The 24,510-nt window shown below is 39.9% G+C and overlaps 1 protein-coding gene across 4 annotated transcripts in view; it reads left to right on the plus strand.

The window, feature by feature from the left end:
* Positions 1-24,510, plus strand: part of MEI4 (meiotic double-stranded break formation protein 4) — a 242,063-nt gene that overhangs the window by 20,172 nt on the left and 197,381 nt on the right. For 2 of the 4 annotated variants that reach the window (XM_027972295.3, XM_060419189.1), the window contains exon 2: positions 21,706-21,951. In XM_027972295.3, coding sequence (XP_027828096.2) covers positions 21,720-21,951 — 232 coding nt within the window. In that variant the 5' untranslated portion in view covers positions 21,706-21,719. Of the gene's footprint in view, positions 1-19,072; positions 19,165-21,705; positions 21,952-24,510 lie in introns of those variants that run through there. The other 2 variants (XM_042253157.1, XM_042253158.2) reach the window with 2 other exon arrangements.

Raw genomic sequence — 24,510 nt, forward strand, 5'->3', positions numbered from 1 at the left:
GTGAATTTGACCCCTGGGTCAGAAAGATCCCCTGGAGGAGGAAATGCCAATTCATTCCAGTACTCTTGCCTGGAAAATTCCATGGGCAGAGGAGCCTGGCGAGCTACAGTGCCTGAGGTCACAAGGAGTCAGACACAAGTGAGTGACTGAGCACACGTGCGCGGACACACACACACACAGGAGACACATAGGAAGCACTCATTCTGTGTTGGCTAATATCAGTTCTTGGGATAGGAGCAGTAAGATCTACCTAAAGTAAGTTTTCATGAGGTTGTGGTTTTGCGAGATGTGACAGACTCTCTCCTGCCATTCTCAACAGTTTAGTCAGATATGTATTATTCCAATGCAAAGTGGAATTTGGAATTTTTCATACAGTGAAGGACTAGGTGCAGCCTCCAGGTGGGTGAGTATCAACCGCCAAAGCCCCCGTAAGAGGCATGGCACTTGGGGATTCCAGAGGGTAACGGCATGACATACAGAGAAGCGCGCATGCTTTGGTATCAGCTGCTCTGTAGATGAAGGATGGGTTCTTAAAAATATCTCTGAATTCCAGATTCCTAATCTGTTAAAAAGAAAAACAGGGTAGAGAGGAGTGGAAGTCAGAAATATTTGCAAGGTTATTGTGAGATAAACTATGAAGCTAACTAAAATATGAGTACTTTTTATTGTTTTATTATTGTTCGAGGCTGAAAATCCTAACAGTTTTGGAATAGACCATGGCTTAGTATTTACAGACTTTCAAATGTGGTATTATTCTAGGGATGGAGTATGTAAGTGATGTTCCAAGTGTAGTCCTCACACCAGCAGCATCACTAGTACCTGGGAACACATAAGAAATAGATTATCAGGCCAACTCCAGACCTATTAAATCAGAAACTCCGAGGATGGAGTCTAGGGAGTTTGTGTTTCACGAGCATTCCAGGTGATTCCATGGCAGCTTCAACTGTGAGAACTTCTGAAACATAGGATAAAGGAGAAGGAGACATCAGTTTTGTTATTTTTTGGACTTTGTGTTCTTAGCATGGGTTGTGTTTTTATTTATTGCCTCTTCTTGGCCTTCCTTTCTCAGATGTTTTGCCCACAGTGGTCAAAGTGGAGTGCTGCAGGTGGTTAATTATTTTTTGTCTAATCGTATGCAGGTCAGGAAGCAACAGTTAGAACTGGACATGGAACAACAGACTGGTTCCAAATAGGAAAAGGAGTATGTCAAGGCTGTATATTGTCACCCTGCATATTTAACTTCTATGCAGAGTACATCATGAGAAATGCTGGGCTGGAGGAAGCACAGCTGGAGTCAAGATTGCTGGGAGAAATATCAATAACCTCAGATATGCAGATGACACCACCCTTATGGCAGAAAGTGAAGAAGAATTAAAGAGCCTCTTGATGAAAGTGAAAGAGGAGAGTGAGAAAGTTGGCTTAAAGCTCAACATTCAGAAAATGAAGATCATGGCATCCGGTTGCATCGCTTCATGGCAAATAGATGGGGAAACAGTGGAAACAGTGGCTGACTGTATTTTTCTGGGCTCCAAAATCACTTCAGAAGGTGATTGCAGCCATGAAATTAAAAGACACTTACTCGTTGGAAGGAAAGTTATGACCAACCTAGGTAGCATATTGAAAAGCAGAGACATTATTTTGTCAACAAAGGTCCGTCTAGTCAAGGCTATGGTTTTTCCAGTGGTCATGTATGGATGTGAGAGTTGGACTGTGAAGAAAGCTGAGCACCGAATAATTGATGCTTTTGAACTGTGGTGTTGGAGAAGACTCTTGAGAGTCCCTTGGACAGCAAGGAGATCCGACCAGTCCATCCTAAAGGAGATCAGTCCTGGGTGTTCATTGGAAGGACTGATGCTGAAGCTGAAACTTCAATACTTTAGCCACCTGATGCGAAGAACTGACTCATTTGAAAAGACCCTGATGCTGGGAAAGATTGAGGGCAGGAGGAGAAGGGGGCGACCGAGGATGAGATGGTTGGATGGCATCACCAACTCAATGGACATGGGTTTCAGTGGACTCTGGGGGTTGGTGATGGACAGGGAGGCCTGGAGTGCTGTGGTTCATGGGGTCACAAAGAGTCGGATACCACTGAGCGACTGAACTGAACTGAATCTTTTCTCATGTGCTTCTTTTGAAGGATTTGCCTTTGTTACGTTCTTAATGGAAAATCATTGGAACCACAGGACTTGAGATAGTTTGCTCTTGTGCGTGCCTGTGTGCTCAGTCCCTCATTTGTACCCGACTCTTTGCGACCCCATGGACTGCAGCCTGCTCTGTCCATAGAATCTTCCAGGCAAGAATACTGGAGTGGATTCCCGGTTCCTACTTAAGGGGATCTTCCCGACTCAGGGATGGAACCTACATTGGCAGGCAGGTTCTTTACCACCGAGCCACCTGGGAAGCCCCAGTTTGCTCTCACACATACACAAATAAGTAGCTAACATTTTGAGGGACTCCTGCAGATTTTCAGAGCTGTTTTTCCGTGCCCTTCCCTTCTTTCTGGGACTCTGCCCTGACAGTTCCTGTATTCCTGGCTTCTGAATCTGACCTCAGTCTGCTCAGCTCTCTGAGATATTCAGGCTCTGTTTGGCTTCCCCTCCTTTGCATTGTGGCCTGGAAACTGCCTCCAGGCAAGAAGCTGGTGCATAGCAAGGTTCACCTTGTTTCCGTTCTGTTTTCTGTTCTAGGAAATTAGAACCCTACATGCTTTCTGTCCAGTGTTTGGAAACTTTATTTATTTATTTATTTATTGTTTATTTGTTTTTCTGTCTACTTGTTTAAGGTGGAGTGTAAATCTGGTCGTTTCAATTCTAGTTTTGCTAGCAACCCCCTATTTGATGGAATGAAATTTAAATACAAGAAAATGGAAAACATGAAGTATATCATTCGTGGCTCTGATGACTTAACACACCCATGTATATCAGCTCCATGAAATACAGAATGTTACTGTCACCCTGGAAAATCCCTTCATTCTTCTTTCCAGATAATCTCCTCCATCTCATAGAAGAAAACATTAATCATGTTTTTCAGTGCTTTGTTTTAGAACTTCATTTAAATGGAAGCTTAGAGTTTGTATACTTCTGTGTGTGTTTCTATTGTCCACACAGTATAATGTTCTGAGACTCACCCGTGGAGGTGAGTGGATGTGTAGTTCATTGCTTTTTATTGCTGAGTGGTATTTCATTGTGTGGATATGCCAGCATTTGTTTATGCCATCCTGTTAACTGATGACACACGGGCTGTTTCTAGTTTGGGGCTATTACAAATAAAGTGGCTATGAGCTTTCTTTTATGCCTCTTTTGTCACATATCTTTATATTATCTCTTGGGTAAATAAGTGGATTTCCTGGGTTATAGAGAGACTATACGTTCAGTTTTTTGAGAAACTGTGAAACTTTTTCCAAAAATGGTCAAGCCAATTTACATTTCTACCAGCCATGTGTGAGAGTTTCACTTATTCATACACTTCTTAATTTTAGCTCTTGTGGATGTGAAGTGGTGTCTCATTGTGATTTAGTTTGTGTTTCTCTAATAACTTTGAATATCTTTTCATATCTTGACTATTTTTCTAGCTGCTTTTATGACATATGTTTATAGCTTTTGGCCATTTTTAGTAGAGTTGTTTTTTTCCTTAATGATTTTTATCTGTTCTTCATAGATTTGTATCCAAGTCCTTTGTCAGGTAAATATATAGTGAATATTTCTTTCCAGTTTGTGCTTTGGCTCTTTATTTTCTTAATGATGTTTTTTGATGAGTAGCAGATTTAATTTTGATGATGTGTATATTATCAGTGTTTCTTTAATGATCAATACTTTTTATGACGAATATCAATAATCTTTCTCATTCCCTAATTCATTCTGTTTCCTTTTAGTTTTGGTTTTTATGTTTAGGTCTGTGATTCAATTAGATGTGATTATTGTGTAAGATCTGAATAGATGGCAGTGTTCTTTTCCCCATATATTTAATGAACTGTTCTAGGATTGTGTGTTGAAAAGATTGGATCAAGTTTTAAACTCATCTATGTTCATCAGAGATATTGGCCTGTAGTTTTCCTTTTTTGTGACATCTTTGTCAGGTTTTGGTATTAGGGTGATGGTGGCCTCATAGAATGAGTTTGGAAGTTTACCTTCCTCTGCAATTTTCTGGAAGAGTTTGAGGAGGATAGGTGTTAGCTCTTCTCGAAATTTTTGGTAGAATTCAGCTGTGAAGCCATCTGGACCTGGGCTTTTGTTTGCTGGAAGATTTCTGATTACAGTATCAATTTCCGTGCTTGTGATGGGTCTGTTAAGATTTTCTATTTCTTCCTGGTTCAGTTTTGGAAAATTGTACTTTTCTAAGAATTTGTCCATTTCTTCCACGTTGTCCATTTTATTGGCATACAACTGCTGATAGTAGTCTCTTATGATCCTTTGTATTTCTGTGTTGTCTGTTGTGATCTCTCCATTTTCATTTCTAATTTTATTGATTTGATTTTTCTCTCTTTGCTTCTTGATGAGTCTGGCTAATGGTTTGTCAATTTTATTTATCCTTTCAAAGAACCAGCTTTTGGCTTTGTTGATTTTTGCTATGGTCTCTTTTGTTTCTTTTGCATTTATTTCTGCCCTAATTTTTAAGATTTCTTTCCTTCTACTAACTCTGGGGTTCTCCAACTCTTCCTTTTCTAGCTGCTTTAGTTGTAGAGTTAGGTTATTTATTTGACTTTTTTCTTGTTTCTTGAGGTATGCCTGTATTGCTATGAACTTATCCTCAACAAAATTCTAGCAATCAGAATCCAACAACACATTAAAAAGATCATACACCATGACCAAGTGGGCTTTATCCCAGGGATGCAAGGATTCTTCAATATCCTCAAATCAATCAATGTAATTCACCACATTAACAAATTGAAAAATAAAAACCATATGATTATCTCAATAGATGCAGAGAAGGCCTTTGACAAAATTCAACATCCATTTATGATAAAAACTCTCCAGAAAGCAGGAATAGAAGGAACATACCTCAACATAATAAAAGCTATCTATGACAAACCCACAGCAAACATTATCCTCAATGGTGAAAAATTGAAAGCATTTCCCCTAAAGTCAGGAACAAGACAAGGGTGTCCACTTTCACCGCTACTATTCAACATAGTTCTGGAAGTTTTGGCCACAGCAATCAGAGCAGAAAAAGAAATAAAAGGAATCCAAATTAGAAAAGAAGAAGTAAAACTCTCACTGTTTGCAGATGACATGATCCTCTACATGGAAAACCCTAAAGACTCCACCAGAAAATTACTAGAGCTAATCAATGAATATAGTAAAGTTGCAGGATATAAAATCAACACACAGAAATCCCTTGCATTCCTATACACGAATAATGAGAAAGTAGAAAAGAAATTAAGGAAACAATTCCATTCACCATTGCAACGAAAAGAATAAAATACTTAGGAATATATCTACCTAAAGAAACTAAAGACCTGTATATAGAAAACTATAAAACACTGATGAAAGAAATCAAAGAGGACACTAATAGATGGAGAAATATACCATGTTCATGGATTGGAAGAATCAATATAGTGAAAATGAGTATACTACCCAAAGCAATTTACAAATTCAATGCAATCCCTATCAAGCTACCAGCCACATTTTTCACAGAACTAGAACAAATAATTTCAAGATTTGTATGGAAATACAAAAACCTCGAATAGCCAAAGCAATCTTGAGAAAGAAGAATGGAACTGGAGGAATCAACTTGCCTGACTTCAGGCTCTACTACAAAGCCACAGTCATCAAGACAGTATGGTACTGGCACAAAGACAGACATATAGATCAATGGAACAAAATAGAAAGCCCAGAGATAAATCCACACACATATGGACACCTTATCTTTCACAAAGGAGGCAAGAATATACAATGGAGTAAAGACAATCTCTTTAACAAGTGGTGCTGGGAAAACTGGTCAACCACTTGTAAAAGAATGAAACTAGATCACTTTCTAACACCGCACACAAAAATAAACTCAAAATGGATTAAAGATCTAAATGTAAGATCAGAAACTATAAAACTCCTAGAGGAGAACATAGGCAAAACACTCTCAGACATAAATCACAGCAGGATCCTCTATGATCCACCTCCCAGAATTCTGGAAATAAAAGCAAAAATAAACAAATGGGATCTAATTAAAATTAAAAGCTTCTGCACAACAAAGGAAACTATAAGCAAGGTGAAAAGACAGCCTTCTGAATGGGAGAAAATAATAGCAAATGAAGCAACTGACAAACAACTAATCTCAAAAATATACAAGCAACTTATGCAGCTCAATTCCAGAAAAATAAACGACCCAATCAAAAATGGGCCAAAGAACTAAATAGACATTTCTCCAAAGAAGACATACGGATGGCTAACAAACACATGAAAAGATGCTCAACATCACTCATTATTAGAGAAATGCAAATCAAAACCACAATGAGGTACCACTTCACACCAGTCAGAATGGCTGCGATCCAAAAATCTGCAAGCAATAAATGCTGGCGAGGGTGTGGAGAAAGGGAACCCTCCTACACTGTTGGTGGGAATGCAAACTAGTACAGCCACTATGGAGAACGGTGTGGAGATTCCTTAAAAATTGCAAATAGAACTACCTTATGACCCAGCAATCCCACTTCTGGGCATACACACCGAGGAAACCAGAATTGAAAGAGACACATGTACCCCAATGTTCATTGCAGCACTGTTTATAATAGCCAGGACATGGAAACAACCTAGATGTCCATCAGCAGATGAATGGATAAGAAAGCTGTGGTACATATACACAATGGAGTATTACTCAGCCGTTAAAAAGAATTCATTTGAATCAGTTCTGATGAGATGGATGAAACTGGAGCCGATTATACAGAGTGAAGTAAGCCAGAAAGAAAAACACCAATACAGTATACTAACACATATATATGGAATTTAGGAAGATGGTAATGACGACCCTGTATGCAAGACAGGGAAAGAGACACAGATGTGTATAATGGACTTTTGGACTCAGAGGGAGAGGGAGAGGGTGGGATGATTTGGGAGAATGACATTCTAACATGTATACTATCATGTGAATTGAATCGCCAGTCTATGTCTGACGCAGGATGCAGCATGCTTGGGGCTGGTGCATGGGGATGACCCAGAAAGTTGTTATGGGGAGGGATGTTGGAGGGGGGTTCATGTTTGGGAATGCATATAAGAATTAAAGATTTTAAAATTTAAAAAATAAAAAACTAAAATAAAAAAATTAAAAAAAAAAAGTTTTAAACTCACTGTTGTGTTCCACTGATATATTTGCGTATCATTATTCTAATGCCACGTTCTCTTGATTGCTTTGGCTGCGTGTTGTGTTGCAGTTAAGCAGTTTGATTTGTTTACTGTGAAAGTGAACGTGGCTCAGTCGTGTCTGACTCTTCGCGACCCCATGGCCTGTAAATGGAACTCTCCAGGCCAGATTACTGGAGTGGGTAGCCTTTCCCTTCTCCAGGGGATCTTCCCAACCCAGGGACAGAACCCAGGTCTCCTGCATTGCAGGCAGATTCTTTACCAGCTGAGCCACAAGGGAACTTTATTCGTTTTCAAAATTATGTTTGCTATTCTAGTTTTTTTTTTTTAAATTTCAGTATAAAATTTCAAATTAATTTATCAAGTTCTACAGTGAAGTTGATCAGAATTTTGATTCAGGATTGTTTAATTGGGTCAATTTTAGGAGAATTAAGATCTTAATGATATTAAGTCTTCTAATCCATGGACATTGTAATATCTTGATTTATTTAGGTCTTCAGTTTTACTAAACTGAATGTTTTATACTTTTCAAGGTGGAGGTCTTTCGTATCTGCTGTTAAATTTATTCATCATCATCATCATTCTAAAACTTTAATTGATTTTTGCATATTGACCTTGTGTCCTGAGACCTAGCTAAATTGATTCATAAATTCTATCAATTGTTCTCAGATTCCTGGGGGTTTCCTTTAGACATTCGTGCTATATAGTAATGAGTAGACTTTTACTGGGCTTCACTAGTGGCTCAGGGGTAAAGAATCCACCTGTGATGGAGGAGATGCAGGAGACACTGGTTCAGTCCCTGGTTTGGGCAAATCCTCTGGAGGGAGGGCATGCCAACCCACTCCAGTACTCTTGCCTAGAGAATCCCGTGGACAGAGGAGCTTGGCGGGCTACAGTCCATGGGGTTGCTAAGAGTCAGATGGGACTGAAGTGACTGAGCACACACACGCAGAGTTTTACTTCTGTGTTTCCAATGTACATATCTGTTCGTTTCTGTATTTCACTTCCTGTTGGGCTTCCCTGATAGCTCAGTTGGTAAAGAATCTGCCTGCCATGCGGGAGACCCTGGTTGGATTCCTGGGTCGGGAAAGTCCCCTGGAGAAGGGATAGGCTACCCACTCCAGTATTCTTGGGCTTCCCTTCAGCTGGGAAGGAATCTGCCTGCAATGCGGGAGACCTGGGTTTGATCCCTGGGTTGGGATCTCTCCAGGGGAGAAGGGAAAGACTACTGACTCCAATATTCTGGCCTGGAGAATTCCATGTATAGTACATGGGGTTGCAAAAGAGTCGGACACAGCTGAGTGACTTTTACTTCCTGTTATATCCAGTAAAGTATTTAATAGAATTGAGAAGACTGTATATCCTAGTTATATTTCCAGTCTTAATGATAAGGCATTCAGTGTTTCATCATTAAGTATAATATTTCCTGTGGATTTTTGTATAACTTTATCACAGTGAGTAAATTCACTTGTATTCTTTTGTTGTTTTCACTTATTAAGTTTTTTTCAATTATGAACCAGTTTGAATTTTTTAAACATTTCTTATAAAACTATTTAAATGATTATATTTTGTTTTTGAAATAATTTATTTTGCTAATATGTTGAGTTATGTGATCTTTTAACTTAATTTTTTTATTTTTTAAGTTGAAGGATAATTGTTTTACAATGTTGTGTTAATTTCTGCTCTACAACAGCATGAATCAGCAAGTATACATACATTCCCCTCCCTTTTGAGCCTCCCTCGCACCCTACCACCCCATCCCTCTGCCATCACAAAGCAGCCTCCTCCTTTGTTGTATCCAGCTTCTCACTAGCAGTCTGTTTTACACATGGCAGTGTTTACATGGCAGTGCTGCTATCTCAATTATTCCCAAAGTCTCCTTCCCCTGCCTTGACAAGTCCATTCTCTGTGTCTGCATCTCTGTTCCTGCCCTGCAAATAGGTTCATCAGTTACGTTTTTTCTAAATTCCATATATATGTGATAACGTACAACATATTTTTTTCTTTCTAATTTGCTTCACTCTGTATGACTTTAATTTTGAATGTTAAAGCAATCTTGGAAAAACTTTCCTTGGTGATAATGATTCCTCTTTTTATAAAATGATGTGTTTTGATGTGCTAATATTGTGCAAAGGATTTTCGAATCTGTGTTTATTACATGAATTGTTTTGCAGTGTTTTTTTTTTCCCGTATAATATTTTTGTAATCTTAGTATCAGTGTTATGCCAATATACATATCAAATTATAAAACAAGGTGTGGTATTTTCTCTTTCTTCTGTTTTTCACAAAAGGAGTTTATAAAGTTTGTTTTATGCTCCCTCTGTTAGTTTTTGAAAGACTTCGTATAAACTTGGTACAGTTTCTTCTTTCATTGTTAAATAGAATCTGCTAGTGAAACCATATGGGAATGAAACTTTTGTATAAGTGCATGTGTGAGATGTAGGGCTAGCCAGAGTTCTTTGTCTGTTGTCAGTGTTGGTCAGTATATTTTTTTTCAAGAAATATATTTACTTCATCATAAGTTCTCAAATTTGTTAAATCATTCATAATTTTGCCTTATTATTTTCTTATTAGCTGAAGGATACACTGTAGTGAAATCGCTTCTGTTATTCCTGATCATAGTATGACTGGTGTTATTTCTCTTTTCTTGATAATTCTTTCTGGACTGTTATCAATTTTATTAATATTTAACTTTTGCTTCTTAAATTTTTGTTTGTTTTCTGTTTAACTGCATTCTGATTATATTCTGATTAACTGCATTCTTCCTTCTGTTTCCTCTGGTTTTAACTTGCTATTATTTTTCTAATTTTCTAAGGTGGGAAAATTAGCCACTGAATTTAAACTCTTTTTCTTTTATAAAAATAAATATTTAAAATAGAATTTCCTTGACAAGCTATTTTAGCTTCCTTCTTCAAACTTTGATATGTTGTGTTTCATTATCATTCAGTTTGAAGTGTGATTTCAGAGTAGTCTAATTACATTTATAATTTTTCTTTGACCCCTATTTTATTTAGAAATATATTGTTTATTTTCCACAAAGTTGATTTTCTAGAACATTTCTAATTGTTTTTCTTATAGTTACAAAATCTAATGAGAATTATTTTATCTGAGCGTGTGATCTGTCGAATGTCCCATGAGAACTTGAAAAGGACGTGCATACATCTGCCTTTATAAGGCATAATGTTCTGTAAATGCCAGTGAGTTCAAGATGGTTGGCAGTGGTTTTTCAGTCTTTTATATAATCATCATTTTTTTCAAGGCTTAGTGATTCTGTCAGTTACTGAAGGAAGTGTGTTACAATCTTTGCATATGATTGTGGATTTGTCTGTTGTTCTTAGAATATTTGCTTCATGTATTTGGAAGTTCGGTTACTGCTTTTGTTTGTTGCAGGTTTAGGATTGTTAGTCTTCATGATTAATTGACCTTTTAAAATCCTGATGAAGTATTCCTCTACATCTCTGGTAATATTTTGTTGTCATGAAGTTTGTCTGCATTAACTTACCCATTCCAGATTTCTTATGTTTATTGTTTGCATTTTCAGTTACTTTCAACCTATATTTGTTTGAAAACAGTTGCTTTAACCTTCATGTTTTCAATTCAGCTTTTCAGATACAAATTAAGTAACTTAGGTGGAGCATCTAAGTAGAAGTTTTACTTTGAGATAAGTTGCCAAATATATGTGTAAATTAATGATCTTCCTTAAGGGAGTAAAACCCAAATCTTACAATTTTCTTGATGCAATTGAAAGGACAAATAGATTTACATACAGAAATTATGAGTTAAAGATCTAAATTTATTTTATAGCTTGAGCTACTTTTGAGAATTTCCTGTCATTTTAAACAAATAACTTTACTTGTTTACCCCAGAGTAAAATTGAACCCTGATGAACCCATTAATAAGTCTAGCTTCTATTTATAGAAGTAGGTTGATATTGCTTTCAGTAGAAGACCTTTTATTGGCTTCAGCATAGCATGATAAAAAAGATTCTTGAAATTCTTAATACAAATGATATTACTTAAAAAAAAAAAAAAACACAAAAACGGTACAGTGCTATTCTGCCTATACTTCTCATGGGCACTGAGGTTCAGACCTGGTCATGTTGTCACCTTGAGGCCAAGTCTTAGCTATCACGACTTTGGGTTGGTGGATCTCAGATTGGCCAGATCTAAATTTTAAGAATGAAGGCAGGTTCTGATGAGCAAAAGAAACAGGGAGTTTGGAGAGTTTGGTGTAGTTGCCTGGGAAAATCAGACAACATAGTTGTTAGGTCACAGGATTGCTGACACTTTTGACCTGGAATGGTTCCTGCTACATGGGTAAAGGCAGTCTTAGATACAGTGGTGGAAGGAAAGCTTGGGACCAGTCCCTGCTCCATCCCTCACCTGGTACCCAGAGGCATGTGCCTTCTTCTGTCTTTTGTTCCCCTAGAGGGTCAGTTTAGTTCAGTTCAGTTCAGTCGCTCAGTCATGTCCGACTCTTTGCGACCCCATGAATCGCAGCACGCCAGGCCTCCCTGTTCATCACCAACTCCCGGAGTTCACTCAGACTCACGTCCATCGAGCCCGTGATACCATCCAGCCATCTCATCCTCGGTCGTCCCCTTCTCCTCCTGCCCCCAATCCCTCCCAGCATCAGAGTCTTTTCCAGTGAGTCAACTCTTCACATGAGGTGGCCAAAGTACTGGAGTTTCGGCTTTAGCATCATTCCTTCCAAAGAAATCCCAGGGCTGATCTCCTTCAGAATGGACTGGTTGGATCTCCTTGCAGTCCAAGGGACTCTCAAGAGTCTTCTCCAACACCACATTTCAAAAGCATCAATTCTTCGGCGCTCAGCCTTCTTCATAGTCCAACTCTCACGTCCATACATGACCACTGGAAAAACCATAGCCTTGACTAGACGGACCTTAGTCAGCAAAGTAATGTCTCTGCTTTTGAATATGCTATCTAGGTTGGTCATAACTTTTCTTCCAAGGAGTAAGTGTTGTTTAATTTCATGGCTGCAGTCACCATCTGCAGTGATTTTGGAGCCCCCAAAAATAAAGTCTGACACTGTTTCCACTGTTTCCCCATCTATGTCCCATGAAGTGATGGGACCGGATGCCATGATCTTTGTTTTCTGAATGTTGAGCTTTAGGCCAACTTTTTCACTTTCCTCTTTCAGTCTCATCAAGAGGCTTTTTAGCTCCTCTTCACTTTCTGCCATAAGGGTGGTGTCATCTGCATATCTGAGGTTGTTGATATTTCTCCCGGCAATCTTGATTCCAGCTTGTGTTTCTTCCAGTCCAGCGTTTCTCATGATGTACTCTGCATAGAAGTTAAATAAGCAGGGTGACAACATACAGCCTTGACGCACTCCTTTTCCTATTTGGAACCAGTCTAGAGGGCAGCATGCTGATCTTTGGAGTGGCCTGCAGCTGTTTCTAGCATTCCTTAGTTGCTTAGGGGCCCTACAGCGTGGGCCGCGTTAACTCTGTATCTGTTGCTGGCAAGTTGAGGTGCTGAGGGTTTTTTTTTTGTTTGTTTGTTTGTTGTTGTTCTTTTTTGAGATTAAAATCCTGTCTTTATTCCTTTTCTTTAACTTATTTTTTTAAAATTAGGAAAAATATGATAACACATTTAAAGGAGTCTTGGAAAATGCAGAACAATGTTACATCCATTTGAGGGGCTGAGTTTAAAGAGGATAAAAGCGCAAAGAATATCACCTGCTAGAGGATGTCTAGAATCAAAGTGCTTAATATCTGTGAAATGGTCGTCTTCTCTTATAGGCTGTTCCAGGCTAGTAAGAAAGTAGGCCTCTAATCTCTTTTATTTATTTATTTATTTTTATTTTTATTTTTTTTTCATTTTTTAAATTTTAATATCTTTAATTCTTACATGCATTCCCAAACATGAACCCCCCTCCCACCTCCCTCCCCATAACATCTCTCTGGGTCAAATGCAAATTGAAGTAGAAAGTAAAAGAACTTTCTCCCTGGTAAAGAAAAGACTTGTGGAATGAGGTCCTGTGAGAGGCCCTGAAGCCTTATCAGATGCGCCCTGGAATCTGCGGCAGTCTCCTTGGTGAGGCGTCTGTGAGTGAGGCAGATGGGAATTAGGGCGCTTCTTCAGAGTGAAAAATGACCCTCAGAGGAGATGTTTCTGTGCAACTGCTGCTGCTTCCCCGAGTTCTTACTTCAAGTGCGCTCAGTAGTGGAGTTTAAGGTGGTGGGGCATGAGAGCAGTTAGAAAACACGTCTTACTTCCTAACGTTTACAGAAGGGGGCTTCTCTGGTTAGGGCCTTTCCCAGAGGACTCTGTGCCCACCATCTCCCACGTTCAGTCTTCTGTTTCCCTTGAAGCTCAGGCCCTGGTGCATCTGGTCCCAGAAGCCCCACTCTCCTAACACTGCTCGAATCTCTCTCAGTTATCTCTTCTGGTGTTTGCTTCGGTTACTGGCTCCATCCTACAGTCTTCCTCATTTTATGACATGTGACTTTTTCCATGTCCAGGCATTTACAGCCTGACAAAGATTCCAAATTTGCGCAGTTTGTGAATCTAAATCATGTAGATTTTCAGATTTTCTAACAGAACAATATGATTGTTTTGTGATGAGGATTGTGTCTTTATAAAGTGTTTGAAATAGTATAACTAGGAAAAACTTATAATTCTTCTAAGTTATTTTCTAAATATGTGTTAATAGTAGGTATCAGGTCCCCTTGCCTTCTCTGGATTCACATAATGGAAGATGATTACTGATTGTGCACAATATACATAGCTCTGCATTTCTGACTCAGTGTACTTTTGCTGACTTACAAAATGTGTTTTGCACTTTCCCTGTGTGCAATAGTCCTTACCAGAATTCAGAGGGACTCTTTCCTATGCCAAAAAAGAGGCATTGAGGAATCAAAAGTTGAGAGTTGGGTGGTTACATGAAAAGAAAACCATGGTAAGAAACTAGACAATTTAAGTCTATGTTTAATTAAATCCGTCAACAGCAGGAAAATTACAGATAGTTGGCCTGTTATGATGGGAATGAAACAGAAAAAGAAGAGGAAGTATTCTTTCATCTTTTCAAGTCTCTTGTTTTACACAGACTCTGCTGAGAAGGCTTTCAAAGGCCCCATTAATAATTAAAGTGAAGAGATTGGAGATCTTGAGTAACTCCTGATTCTTCTGTGTAAAATTTCACCTGATGTTAATCTGCAGAACACTTCACAGTACAGTATGTACTGAAATTGTAACAATAATTAGGGAATTTGCCAGCTGGATCTGATATAAAAATTGCATGCTAAACGTTGTCCAAACTTTTCTGAACCTGTTGAAAAAGTAATGATTTACTGTTCTGGCATGGCCATAGCTCAGCTGTCCCTAGACTGATAGTTGATAAATGTACGTTGCATTCTGATCCTTGGGATCTTCTTCCAGCATCCAGATCTTGGCTTACTGTATTCAGCTCAGTCGTTTGGGGAGCATTCATCCAGTGTTCTTCAGTTTTGGGGAAGGGAAGGGTTCACATGAAATAAAAACACAGTTTTCTTCCTTATAGCTTTCCCTCTGACCTAATCCTGTGTATAAACTAGATTTTATCTTGTATTTTCTTACTCAAGAATTACTTTGGTGAGAGCTTAAGGGTATACCGTTGAATGACATAAGTTTACAGGGAGTAGACTCATTGGGTGCAGTTGAGAAAGATGCCTCATAAAGTGAAGAGAGCCAGATGTGGCCTTCAGTTTCACTGAGTTCCCCTCCTGGACCGTCCTCCCTCCAGTGCTCTTCTCCCTAGCATGTAATTAACAGTCTTACTGAGCTGCCGGCCAGGCCGCTCTCTGTGACTGACCTGCACTGGTATATTCAGTCACTCGTTCACCCCGTCAAGTACTCAGTAGAGGGCCTGCTGTGAGCCAGGTGCAGATTTTAGCACTGGGAATACAGTGGCAAGTATCCTGCTGCCTAGTCTTACTGGAAGGCTAACCCTGCCCCCTGCTTCCAAATCCACTGTGTGTTTTGAATTAGCAGGAACACAAAACACATCTGATGAGGGGGCATACATCTTCTTGCAGACATGGAAGGATCTGAGGTCCACAGGCTAAATGTTGCCAAACAAAATTTGAGTCCATTCAACTGATGTGCAGCAAACCCTGTCTACTGAGCCCAGGTTGTGCCCCAGGCAAGGGAGTGGGAGGCAAGTGTCAGATCCATTCTAGCTTGATCTTTGAGTTGTTGTTTAGTGGCTAAGTTGTGTCCAGCTCTTTGTGGCCCCATGGACTGTAGCCCACCAGGCTCCTATGTCCATGGATCTTCCCAGGCCAGAAAACCAGAATGAGTTGCCTTTTCTTTCTCCAGGGGATTGTCCCAACCCATGTCTCCTGCACTGGCAGGCAGAGTCTTTACTGCTGGGCCACCAGGGAAGCCCTGGGCTTTGAATTAGGGACTTTTTAAAGGGGAAGAACAAAGGTGCTGGGACTAATCATCATCTTATGATATTTCTTTCCTTTCCTTTTTAGTTTTTCTTTAATTTTATTTTTAAAATTTTATTTATTTATTTTAATCGGAGGACTGTAACTTCACAACACTGTGGTGGCCCCTGCCACACATTGACATGGATCAGCCACGGGCACACAGGCACGCCCCCGTCCTGAACCCCCTCCTACATCCCTCCCCACTCCATCCTTCTGTGTTGTCCCAGAGTACTGGCTTTGAGGACCCTGCTTCATGCATCAAACTTGCACCGGTCATCTGTTTCACATATGGTGATATACATGGTTCAGTGCTCTTCTCTCAAATCATCCCGCCCTCACCCTCTCCCACAGAGTCCAAAAGTCTATTCTTTACCTCGGTGTCTCTTTTGCTGTCTTGCATATAGGATCATCATTACCATCTTTCTAAATTCTGTATATATGTGTTAATATACTGTATTGGTATTTCTCTTTCTGACTTACTTCACTCTGTATAATAGGCTCCAGTTTCATCCACCTCGTTAAAACTGACTCAAACACATTCTTTTTAATAGCTGAGTAATATTCTGTTGTGTGCATGTAACACAACTTTCTTATCCATTCGTCTGCTGATGGACATCTAGGTTGCTTCTGTGTCCTAGCTATTGTAAACAGTGCTTCAATAAACATTGGGGTACAAGTGTCTCTTTCAGTTCTGCTTTCCTCGGTGTGTATGCCCAGCAGTGGGATTGCTGGGTCATATGGCAGTTCTATTTCCAGTTTTTTAAGGAATCTCCACACTGTTCTTCATAGTGGCTCTACCGGTTTGCATTCCCACCAACAGTGTAAGAGGGTTCCCTTTTCTCTGCACCCTCTCCAGCATTTATTGTTTGTAGACTTTTTGATAGCAGCCATTCTGACTGGTGTGAGATGGTACCTCATTGTGGTTTTGATTTGCATTTTTCTGATAATGAGTGATGTTGAGTATCTTTTCATGTGTTTATTATCTATCTGTATGTCTTCTTTGGAGAAATGTCTTGTGACATTTCTTAATCCTTAATAATAGTTTCAGAGGTCAGGATGTCTCTGGTTTGTGGTTATCTGGCCAAGTGGTTCATGGCTTAGAGGCTTGTTAGGAGAAACAACCTGAGTTTGTACATTAATGATCATACCTATTAGGGGATTTGAATATATTAATAATTTGATTGACAATAACACTATTTGTTCTCTGACTCTGGTTAGTTATTGTTCAGTTTGTATAGGCTTGAGGTCAGAGTGCACCAGAAAGGGAATAAAGATTTGGAAAGAGATTAGTAAAAACTCAGTAAGGGAACTCAGTTTCAGGGGGACTTGATTTCATTAGCAGAATTTGGTCAAGGCTGGTTAGGAGGGGAGACTAGAAAACCTAGAGGCAGAATTCTCATCCTTGGGCCATGTTTCCTCAATTCTGAAAACACTTGGAGAGTTACATGTTTCTGAGCATATTTAATGTGTGTGATTTCGTTCTTCTTTCCCTGATTTTTTTGCATTTACTCTTTTATATAATTTTTTAAACTTGTACTTATTTTTATACAATTTTTAAAGGTTCCAGTCCATTTACAGTTACTCCAACACATTGGGTATAGTCCCCATGTCGCACATCCTTGAGCCTGTCTTGCACCCAGTAGTCTGTATCTCCCCCTCTACTATCTCTCCTCCCAAGTGGTCTGTACCACACCAAGTTTGTTCTCTCTGTCTGTGAGCTTGCATCTTTTTTGTTAGATTCACTGGTTTGTTGTATTTTCTACATTCTGCATATGAGTAATGCCATGCAGCATTGGTCTTCATTTGACTTACTTTACTGAGCACAGTGCCCTCCAAGTCAGTCCATGTTGCTGCAGACGGCAAAGCTCTTTCTTTTTTATGGCTGAGTAATAGTCCATGTTATTTATTTATACACACACACACGCACCCCACATCTTCTTTATGCGTTCATCTCTTGATGGACAAGTAGGATGCTTTGCATATATCTTGGGTATTATAGTAATGATACTATAAACAATGGGGTCCATGTGGCTTTTCAAATTACTGTTCTTGTTCTTGGATATGTACCTGAGAGTAGAACTGCTGGGTCACATGCTAGTTCTGTTTTTAGCTTTTTGAGAGACTTCCATACTATTCCACAGTGGCTGTACAAATTAACAGTACCACCAGCAGTGTCCAGGGGTTGCCTTTTTTTCCCACCCATCAGCCCACATTTGTTGTTTATGCTCTTTTTGATGATAGGAATTCTGACAGGTGTGGGGCATTATCCCCTTGTGGTTTTGCATATAGTAGTTAACATTTGCATTTGTAGTTAGCATGTGGGGAATAGTTTCCCATACTTTAAAATTTTCTCAGTGTTTTCAGTTAAATTTTATAATATTTGATAGTTTAATTACTGTGTTTCTATTGTGTGTATATTCAGGCTGGTGACAAGTTTTGTTTTGTCTTTTTGGTGGTTATGAATAATCCTGTATGATCATTTAGGGGCATAAAGTTTTGTTGTACAGTAGTTCTGGTCATTTCTTCAAGATAAAATTTTAGAACTTGCATTGCTGAGATAAAGGGGAATAAATATTTTGAAGATGTTGTGTACATATTAGGAAAATGTTTTCCTGAATTGTTCTCTGGTTACATACGAGTGACCTGGGGCTCTTTGCTTCATAGAATTTTCATCAGTGATCTTGGGGGTGAACCAACTTCAGAATTCAGGATTATAATTCAAAACAGCTTTGACAGTATGGAGAATTGGTTAGCTGATAACATATTTAAGTTCACTAGGGGAAAATGGGGGTAGCAGATACAGGGTAGATAAAAACTGCCAGAATACTATTTTATTGAGTAGCTGTTGCTGCACGCATGCTTGAAACAGAATGGAAGTCAGAGGATTTTTCTGTTACCCTGTGGGGAACTTTGCTGTGGTAGGGACTGTTCCAAATGCAAGAAAAGAAAGCCCATTTGATCAAATGTGCTATTCTAAAAAGACTGTTAAAATTTTGTATTTTAAGCTATTAAGAATTCAGTGACACTAAATACCTTCTTGGGGAACATTAAGTGTTCATTTTAATAATTTACTATAATTATCTGTACATAAAATGAATGTACAAAAGACTTTCTGAAAGTTACTACTAATTCTTTTCTCAATTAAACAAACAGAGGATATATCTAGGAAGCTTATCGTTTTCTCCATGAAATTTTAAGGGAAATAGAATTACCTTCACCTTGCAAATAGCACTTTGAGGATAGGAATGCTATTCTAAAACAAAGAACCATGTGTTTATAATATACACATATAAAAAATTAAAGACATCAGGAAGGGGTTTATTAATAAAAGCCTTCTCTGTTTGGATATAGGTTGTAGTCTGTGTGCGTTTTGAATGTGATTTCTACCATGGAAGTCTGTACCAAAGACGCCTATTGGGACCTGTATTCTGCTTATTTGTGGTACGTTTCATTCTGATTAACGCTTAGAAAAATGACCGTGGTATACATATGATCCAGGAAGACTTTCTAATTTGATCTTTTTTTGTTGACTGATACTCATCATGGTTTTAAGACTGTTAACATCACATGAAAGTGTTAGCTGCTCAGTCGTTTCCGACTCTTTGCGACTCCGTTTACTGTAACCGGCCAGGCTCCTCTGTCCGTGGAATTCTCCAGGCAAGAATACTGGAGTGGGTAACCATTCCCTTCTCCAGGGGATCTTCCCAACCCAGGGATTGAACCCGGGTCTCTTGCATTGCAGGCAGATCCTTTACCATCTGAGCCACCAGGGAAGCCCCTTAACATCTCATCAGATAACTTAAAAATCAGAACATCTAATTAATCAGCTTGAGCTTGCTTAAATCAATTAATTAAATATCTCCACAAAATGACAGGAGTTTGCTGTGTTTTTATTATCCGGAGAACTTTGTCTTCTTATGCTAATAAGCTGATAATATATATATATATATATATATATATTTTTTTTAAATTTTTTGGTCAGGATCCCCACGATTCATAGTTGAGTGTCAGATTCCCTTCTAACATTACGCAGGTCGCTTATTCTTCTTATTCCTGTGCTCAGCACTGTTGCGTGAGAGTGTCAGCCTTCCTTAGGGAGCGGCGTCCGCACCTGTGTGCGCTCTGCCCAGGGCGCCTTCAGAAGCGCCGAGAGGCGAGGTCTCCCGCTCGCCGTGGCCGGCGCAGCGGATGGAGGGCGCGCCAGCCGAGTGAGACGGTTGATGCCAGGGCTGAAGTAAGCGGGGCCGCAGCTCTCATTAGTTTGTCCATCTTAACAGCAGCTAATCCATGGAGCATTCTACAGCTGTGAAAGGTTGGGAAAATGGCAGCTGTACTTTGCTCTTAGAAATCCATCTTTTAGAAATGTTTTTCTGATTACAATTTGATTGTAGTCAGTGTAGAAAATCAGGAAAATTTAGAGAAATATGGAAAAATCAGTAATAATTCTCCAGTAGAGAGGAGTCCTGTTTAATTTTCGTATTTTCAATTTTCCACATAATTAAGAGCAACCTATTATACGTATAATTTCATAAACTCACTGTTTTTCCGTTCAGTACATTGTTAACACCATGTGCTAATAATAAAAATATTTCTAAAAATTTGATACTGAATGGATGTGTAATTATTTATACAATATACCATTATTTACTTATTTGATTGTCTAATTTAAATACTATAAATATTCCTATAATATACATTGTATTATATATATATACACACACATTCTTGTGTTCATCTCTGATTATAGTAAAATAGCATTATGCTACCTGTTAGATTGTATAGTGTCAGTAAAAATTTGTAGGATATCAGATAGGTAATCATTGCAGAGGAGGGCAAGCATCTGGTAAGACTGGATGTGAGGGTATACGCACTGTTCTTTGAAAGGTGTACACAGGGCCTTGGCAGCTGTAAGGGTTGGAGCATCATAATTTGGGAAAATTCGGGAGCAGAGATGTGAATCTGAGTGACCTGGGACTGTGTACATCTATTTGTGTGACTGAGATCCAGCCGTAGTCGAAGAAATAGCCTTGAGAAACTGATGGGAACAAAGTCTGAGATGTGGAATTTGGCATTGTGTTCGCAGGTAGACGTGGCAGTTAAAGTCCTGAATTTTCTGCACCGTTGTCCTTTTCAACCATCGATTAAAAATGTTAATGTCGCACATTTTACGTGCAAAACCCTGAAACTCAGTCAGTCACGGTGGAGGTCCTCAGGGGTTTATACTTCAGAAGGGGTGATGGCATTGAGCCACTGAATGCGGTGTCGTGTTGTCCTCTTGACGGTCAGGCTGTGGTCCAGTGCTGGTTTGGAAAGGTTTGCTCACGGTGGCAGTTGGAAATCTCTGGAGGTGCGGATTCAAGGCAGAGTCACAGCTTAAATGGTGCAGATATTTGCAGGACTGTTCTTAACATGGAATGGAGGGGCCTGGTTAGAGACACAAACAGGAGGTAAAGGAATGCAGGCTTGGGAAGCGTGGACTTCAGGACTTAGGGTGGGTCAGAGGGGAGAAGGATTTAAAGTTAAGTGAACGATTTAAGTTAGTGGTTCTGATTACTCAGTGAGCTGTTTATAATGTATAAAAGCCTCGGTCCTGTCCAAGATTTGCTGAATCAGAATTTTGGAGGGATGAGACCAGGCATTTATGTATGTGTAAAGCTCCCTCAGAGATTCCTATGTGTGCCTCTGGTTAGAAACCACTAAATGAATTAATCTCCTTTTCTGCAGTCCAAGAATTTGTCAGGTTATCTGGATCTACTGCTTTGAATCTTAATACACTTAATGTGCATGTGTTTGCGTTTTTCTTCTGTTTTATTTTCTTTTTTCACACTGCCTTCACTTCTTGAGAAATTGTTCTGTTAGATGGCTTCCAATGTAAACTTATTAATTAGTGTTACTCCATGCAATCAATTTTGATTAAATGAAATGTACTGTAAAAGTTAAAAGGAATTTCTGTAACTTTTTTTTTTTTAAATTACATGACAGGGACAAAAAACAAGATGGATAATCAAACATGGTATCTGAGAACTTCAAAGCTGGCCCTGGCCTTGGCAATTATCCGCTCCAAACCAGCAGACAAAAGCAGCAGAGAATATACAGAGCATCTTGCGAGGATGGTGTCCGGGCAGGAATCAAGGTGGAGATCAAAAGTCGAAGCCTTGGAAGCTGAAGTTCTACAACTACGTCAGAAACTTCTCCTGAGCAGGATTTTTTCGGGATCATTTAAGAGTGGTGAGTGGATGTAACTTGGGGATGTGTCAATCTGTTGTATGTCAGCTTCACAGTTACTTAGAAACTCATTACCAAAACACTCAAGTTGTTTGGTTTCCTAAAATTAGACTTCTTGCACTATAAAGATTTTTTGCTTTTAGTCATTTATTAAAAGTAGAAAAAAAATAGCTTGTTGTCACTTTCTAATGGATGAGGCTGAAGTTGGAGATTGAAAATTGTCTAGAGATGAAGGCAATACTGCTTTAAGCCTCCTGGAGAAATTAATTTTAAAATCTTCAGTCATCCTTATATCTTACTCTGTATTATATGTTGCTTTTACATTGCATAATTCATCCAGCAGTGCCGTCTCAAGTCCCAGCTCTGTGCAGTGGGTGGCGAGGACCCAGAAACACACAGGAAAGCTGCTGCCTTTACCATGGAGTACCGACCATTCCAGCAGAGAAAGCAGACCTATGATAACGAACCTAGTTGTGATGGCTGTTACCATAGAGAAAGTGCAGAAAAGGAAGCCATTCATTCTTCTGGTCCTTGGAGAGGCTCCTCCGGTCTGGGCCCTCAAGGGTCTGTCTGATAGTGAGGTGATCATAGCCTGTGGTCAGAAGAAGGAACAAGAGCCAGGGCAGCAGGGATAATCCATGTCCCATCCAGCAGGCCAGTTTTGTATTCCAGAGCCCAGGACACTGTGAGGTGGAGATCTGATGGGGAGCAGGTTTGGAAAGACTCCGGGTGTCAGCCTAAGGAATATCCCTGTGGTGAGTTGGCCAGGGTGGTTCCCTTAAGACCCCATGAGAGAGTGAAATGGGGCCATAAGAATGATCTGAGAATGGCAGGGAAAATGGGCACCCCCCCAGGACAGACCAGAGCACATGGGCACCTCCTTCCTCAGGATCCCTTTACCTTCTTGACTCCGAGGGATGACCCTCATATTGCGATAGGAAAACTTAATTTCGGTGATCTGTTGAAAACATAAATCAGATCATCTTACTCCTTTGCCAAAAACCTTTTCCTGACTCCCCGTTGTGCCACTGGTGGCTTGGCTGGTGATGTCACCATGGTATCACCTGTGCTTCCCTGTATAGCGCGTGTGCTCTGGGCACCGTGGGCTTCCCACTGACTGCTCTGGGCTCATCTTGCAGTGAATCTCTGCTGTGATCAGGTGTTGACATATGATTGCCTCTCCCCTTCGTAGAGGTCTTTTTTCTAAGCCATACTTGCTCAGTGACCACTCCACATGCATGCGCCCACAGTTATTTTTTCACCCAAACACCCCCCTGTTGGTTATTTGCTTATTTGCTTAGGTGGTCCCTTCCTTATCTCCTTGACTTGAGTCCAGCCTTGCTGAGTAGAGGGTCTCTGATTTGCTCAGCACCCTCTACTCAATACCCACCCCAAAGCCTGACTCACAGCAGGTGCTAAATCCATGTTCATCAAATGAAGTGGAATGTAGAGTATGCTTTGATGCAAGCCGTGATGGGAAGCAAGGAGGCAGGTTCTGAAAGGGTTTACCTAAGGCCATGTGAAGAGTCAGGAGTCAGGCTAGATCTGTGACTGTTAGAACTAAAATGAATGATTCCAGAATAAGCACTTGAGACTTCTGTGAATGAGTTCAAAGTGGGTTAAGGCAGCTGGAGGTGTGGAGGGCATTTGAGGTCTCTAGTTCATTAAGTTGATTCAATTCAGTTCAGTTGCTTAGTTGTGTCCTACTCTTTGCGACCCCATGAATTGCAGCACGCCAGGCCTCCCTGTTCATCACCAACTCCCAGAGTTCACTCAAACTCATGTCCATCTAGTTGGTGATGCCATCCAGCCATCTCATCCTTTGTCATCCCCTTCTTCTCCTGCACCCAAATCCCTCCCAGCATCAGAGTCTTTTCCAATGAGTCAACTCTTCGCATGAGGTGGCCAAAGTACTGCAGTTTCAGCTTTAGCATCATTCCTTCCAAAGAAATCCCAGGGCTGATCTCCTTCAGAATGGACTGGTTGGATTGTAGTGCTTTAAATCCAGACAGTGAACACAGAAATCAGGGTATATGATAGAAGGTTGAGTCCAGGGAGATATACCTAGAAGGAAAGAAGTAGGGTCCTTAAACTCAGAGGGGATAAGTAGCCTGGAAATATAGACTGACAGCAAGGATCCGTTGGTATCTAAGTGATAGTGACCTTGTCACTGTGGATGAGGCTATAGGGTGGGTGGGCCTTTGATGGGGAGGCTGCAGGTTCCGACATTCCAGGGTGGAAAGAGGAAAGCAGCCGTGGAAAGAGTGTGGCTGCCGCGGTAGGATGCGTCAGTACAGTGAACCTGTGCCTGCTGTGGGTAACAGAGTACCAGCTAACTTCAGGAAGACTCTCAACTAATATCTAAAGAATTGAAGCTTTTGAACTGTGGTGTTGGAGAAGACTCTTGAGAGTCCCTTGAACTGCAAGGAGATCGAACCAGTCAATCATAAAGGAGATCAGTCCTGGGTGTTCATTGGAAGGACTGATGCTAAAGCTGAAACTTCAATACTTTGGCCAGCTAATGGGAAGAACTGACTCATTTGAAAAGACCCTGATTCTGGG

This window comes from Ovis aries, chromosome 8 (genome assembly GCF_016772045.2).
Source record: "Ovis aries strain OAR_USU_Benz2616 breed Rambouillet chromosome 8, ARS-UI_Ramb_v3.0, whole genome shotgun sequence".
NCBI lineage: Eukaryota > Metazoa > Chordata > Mammalia > Artiodactyla > Bovidae > Ovis > Ovis aries.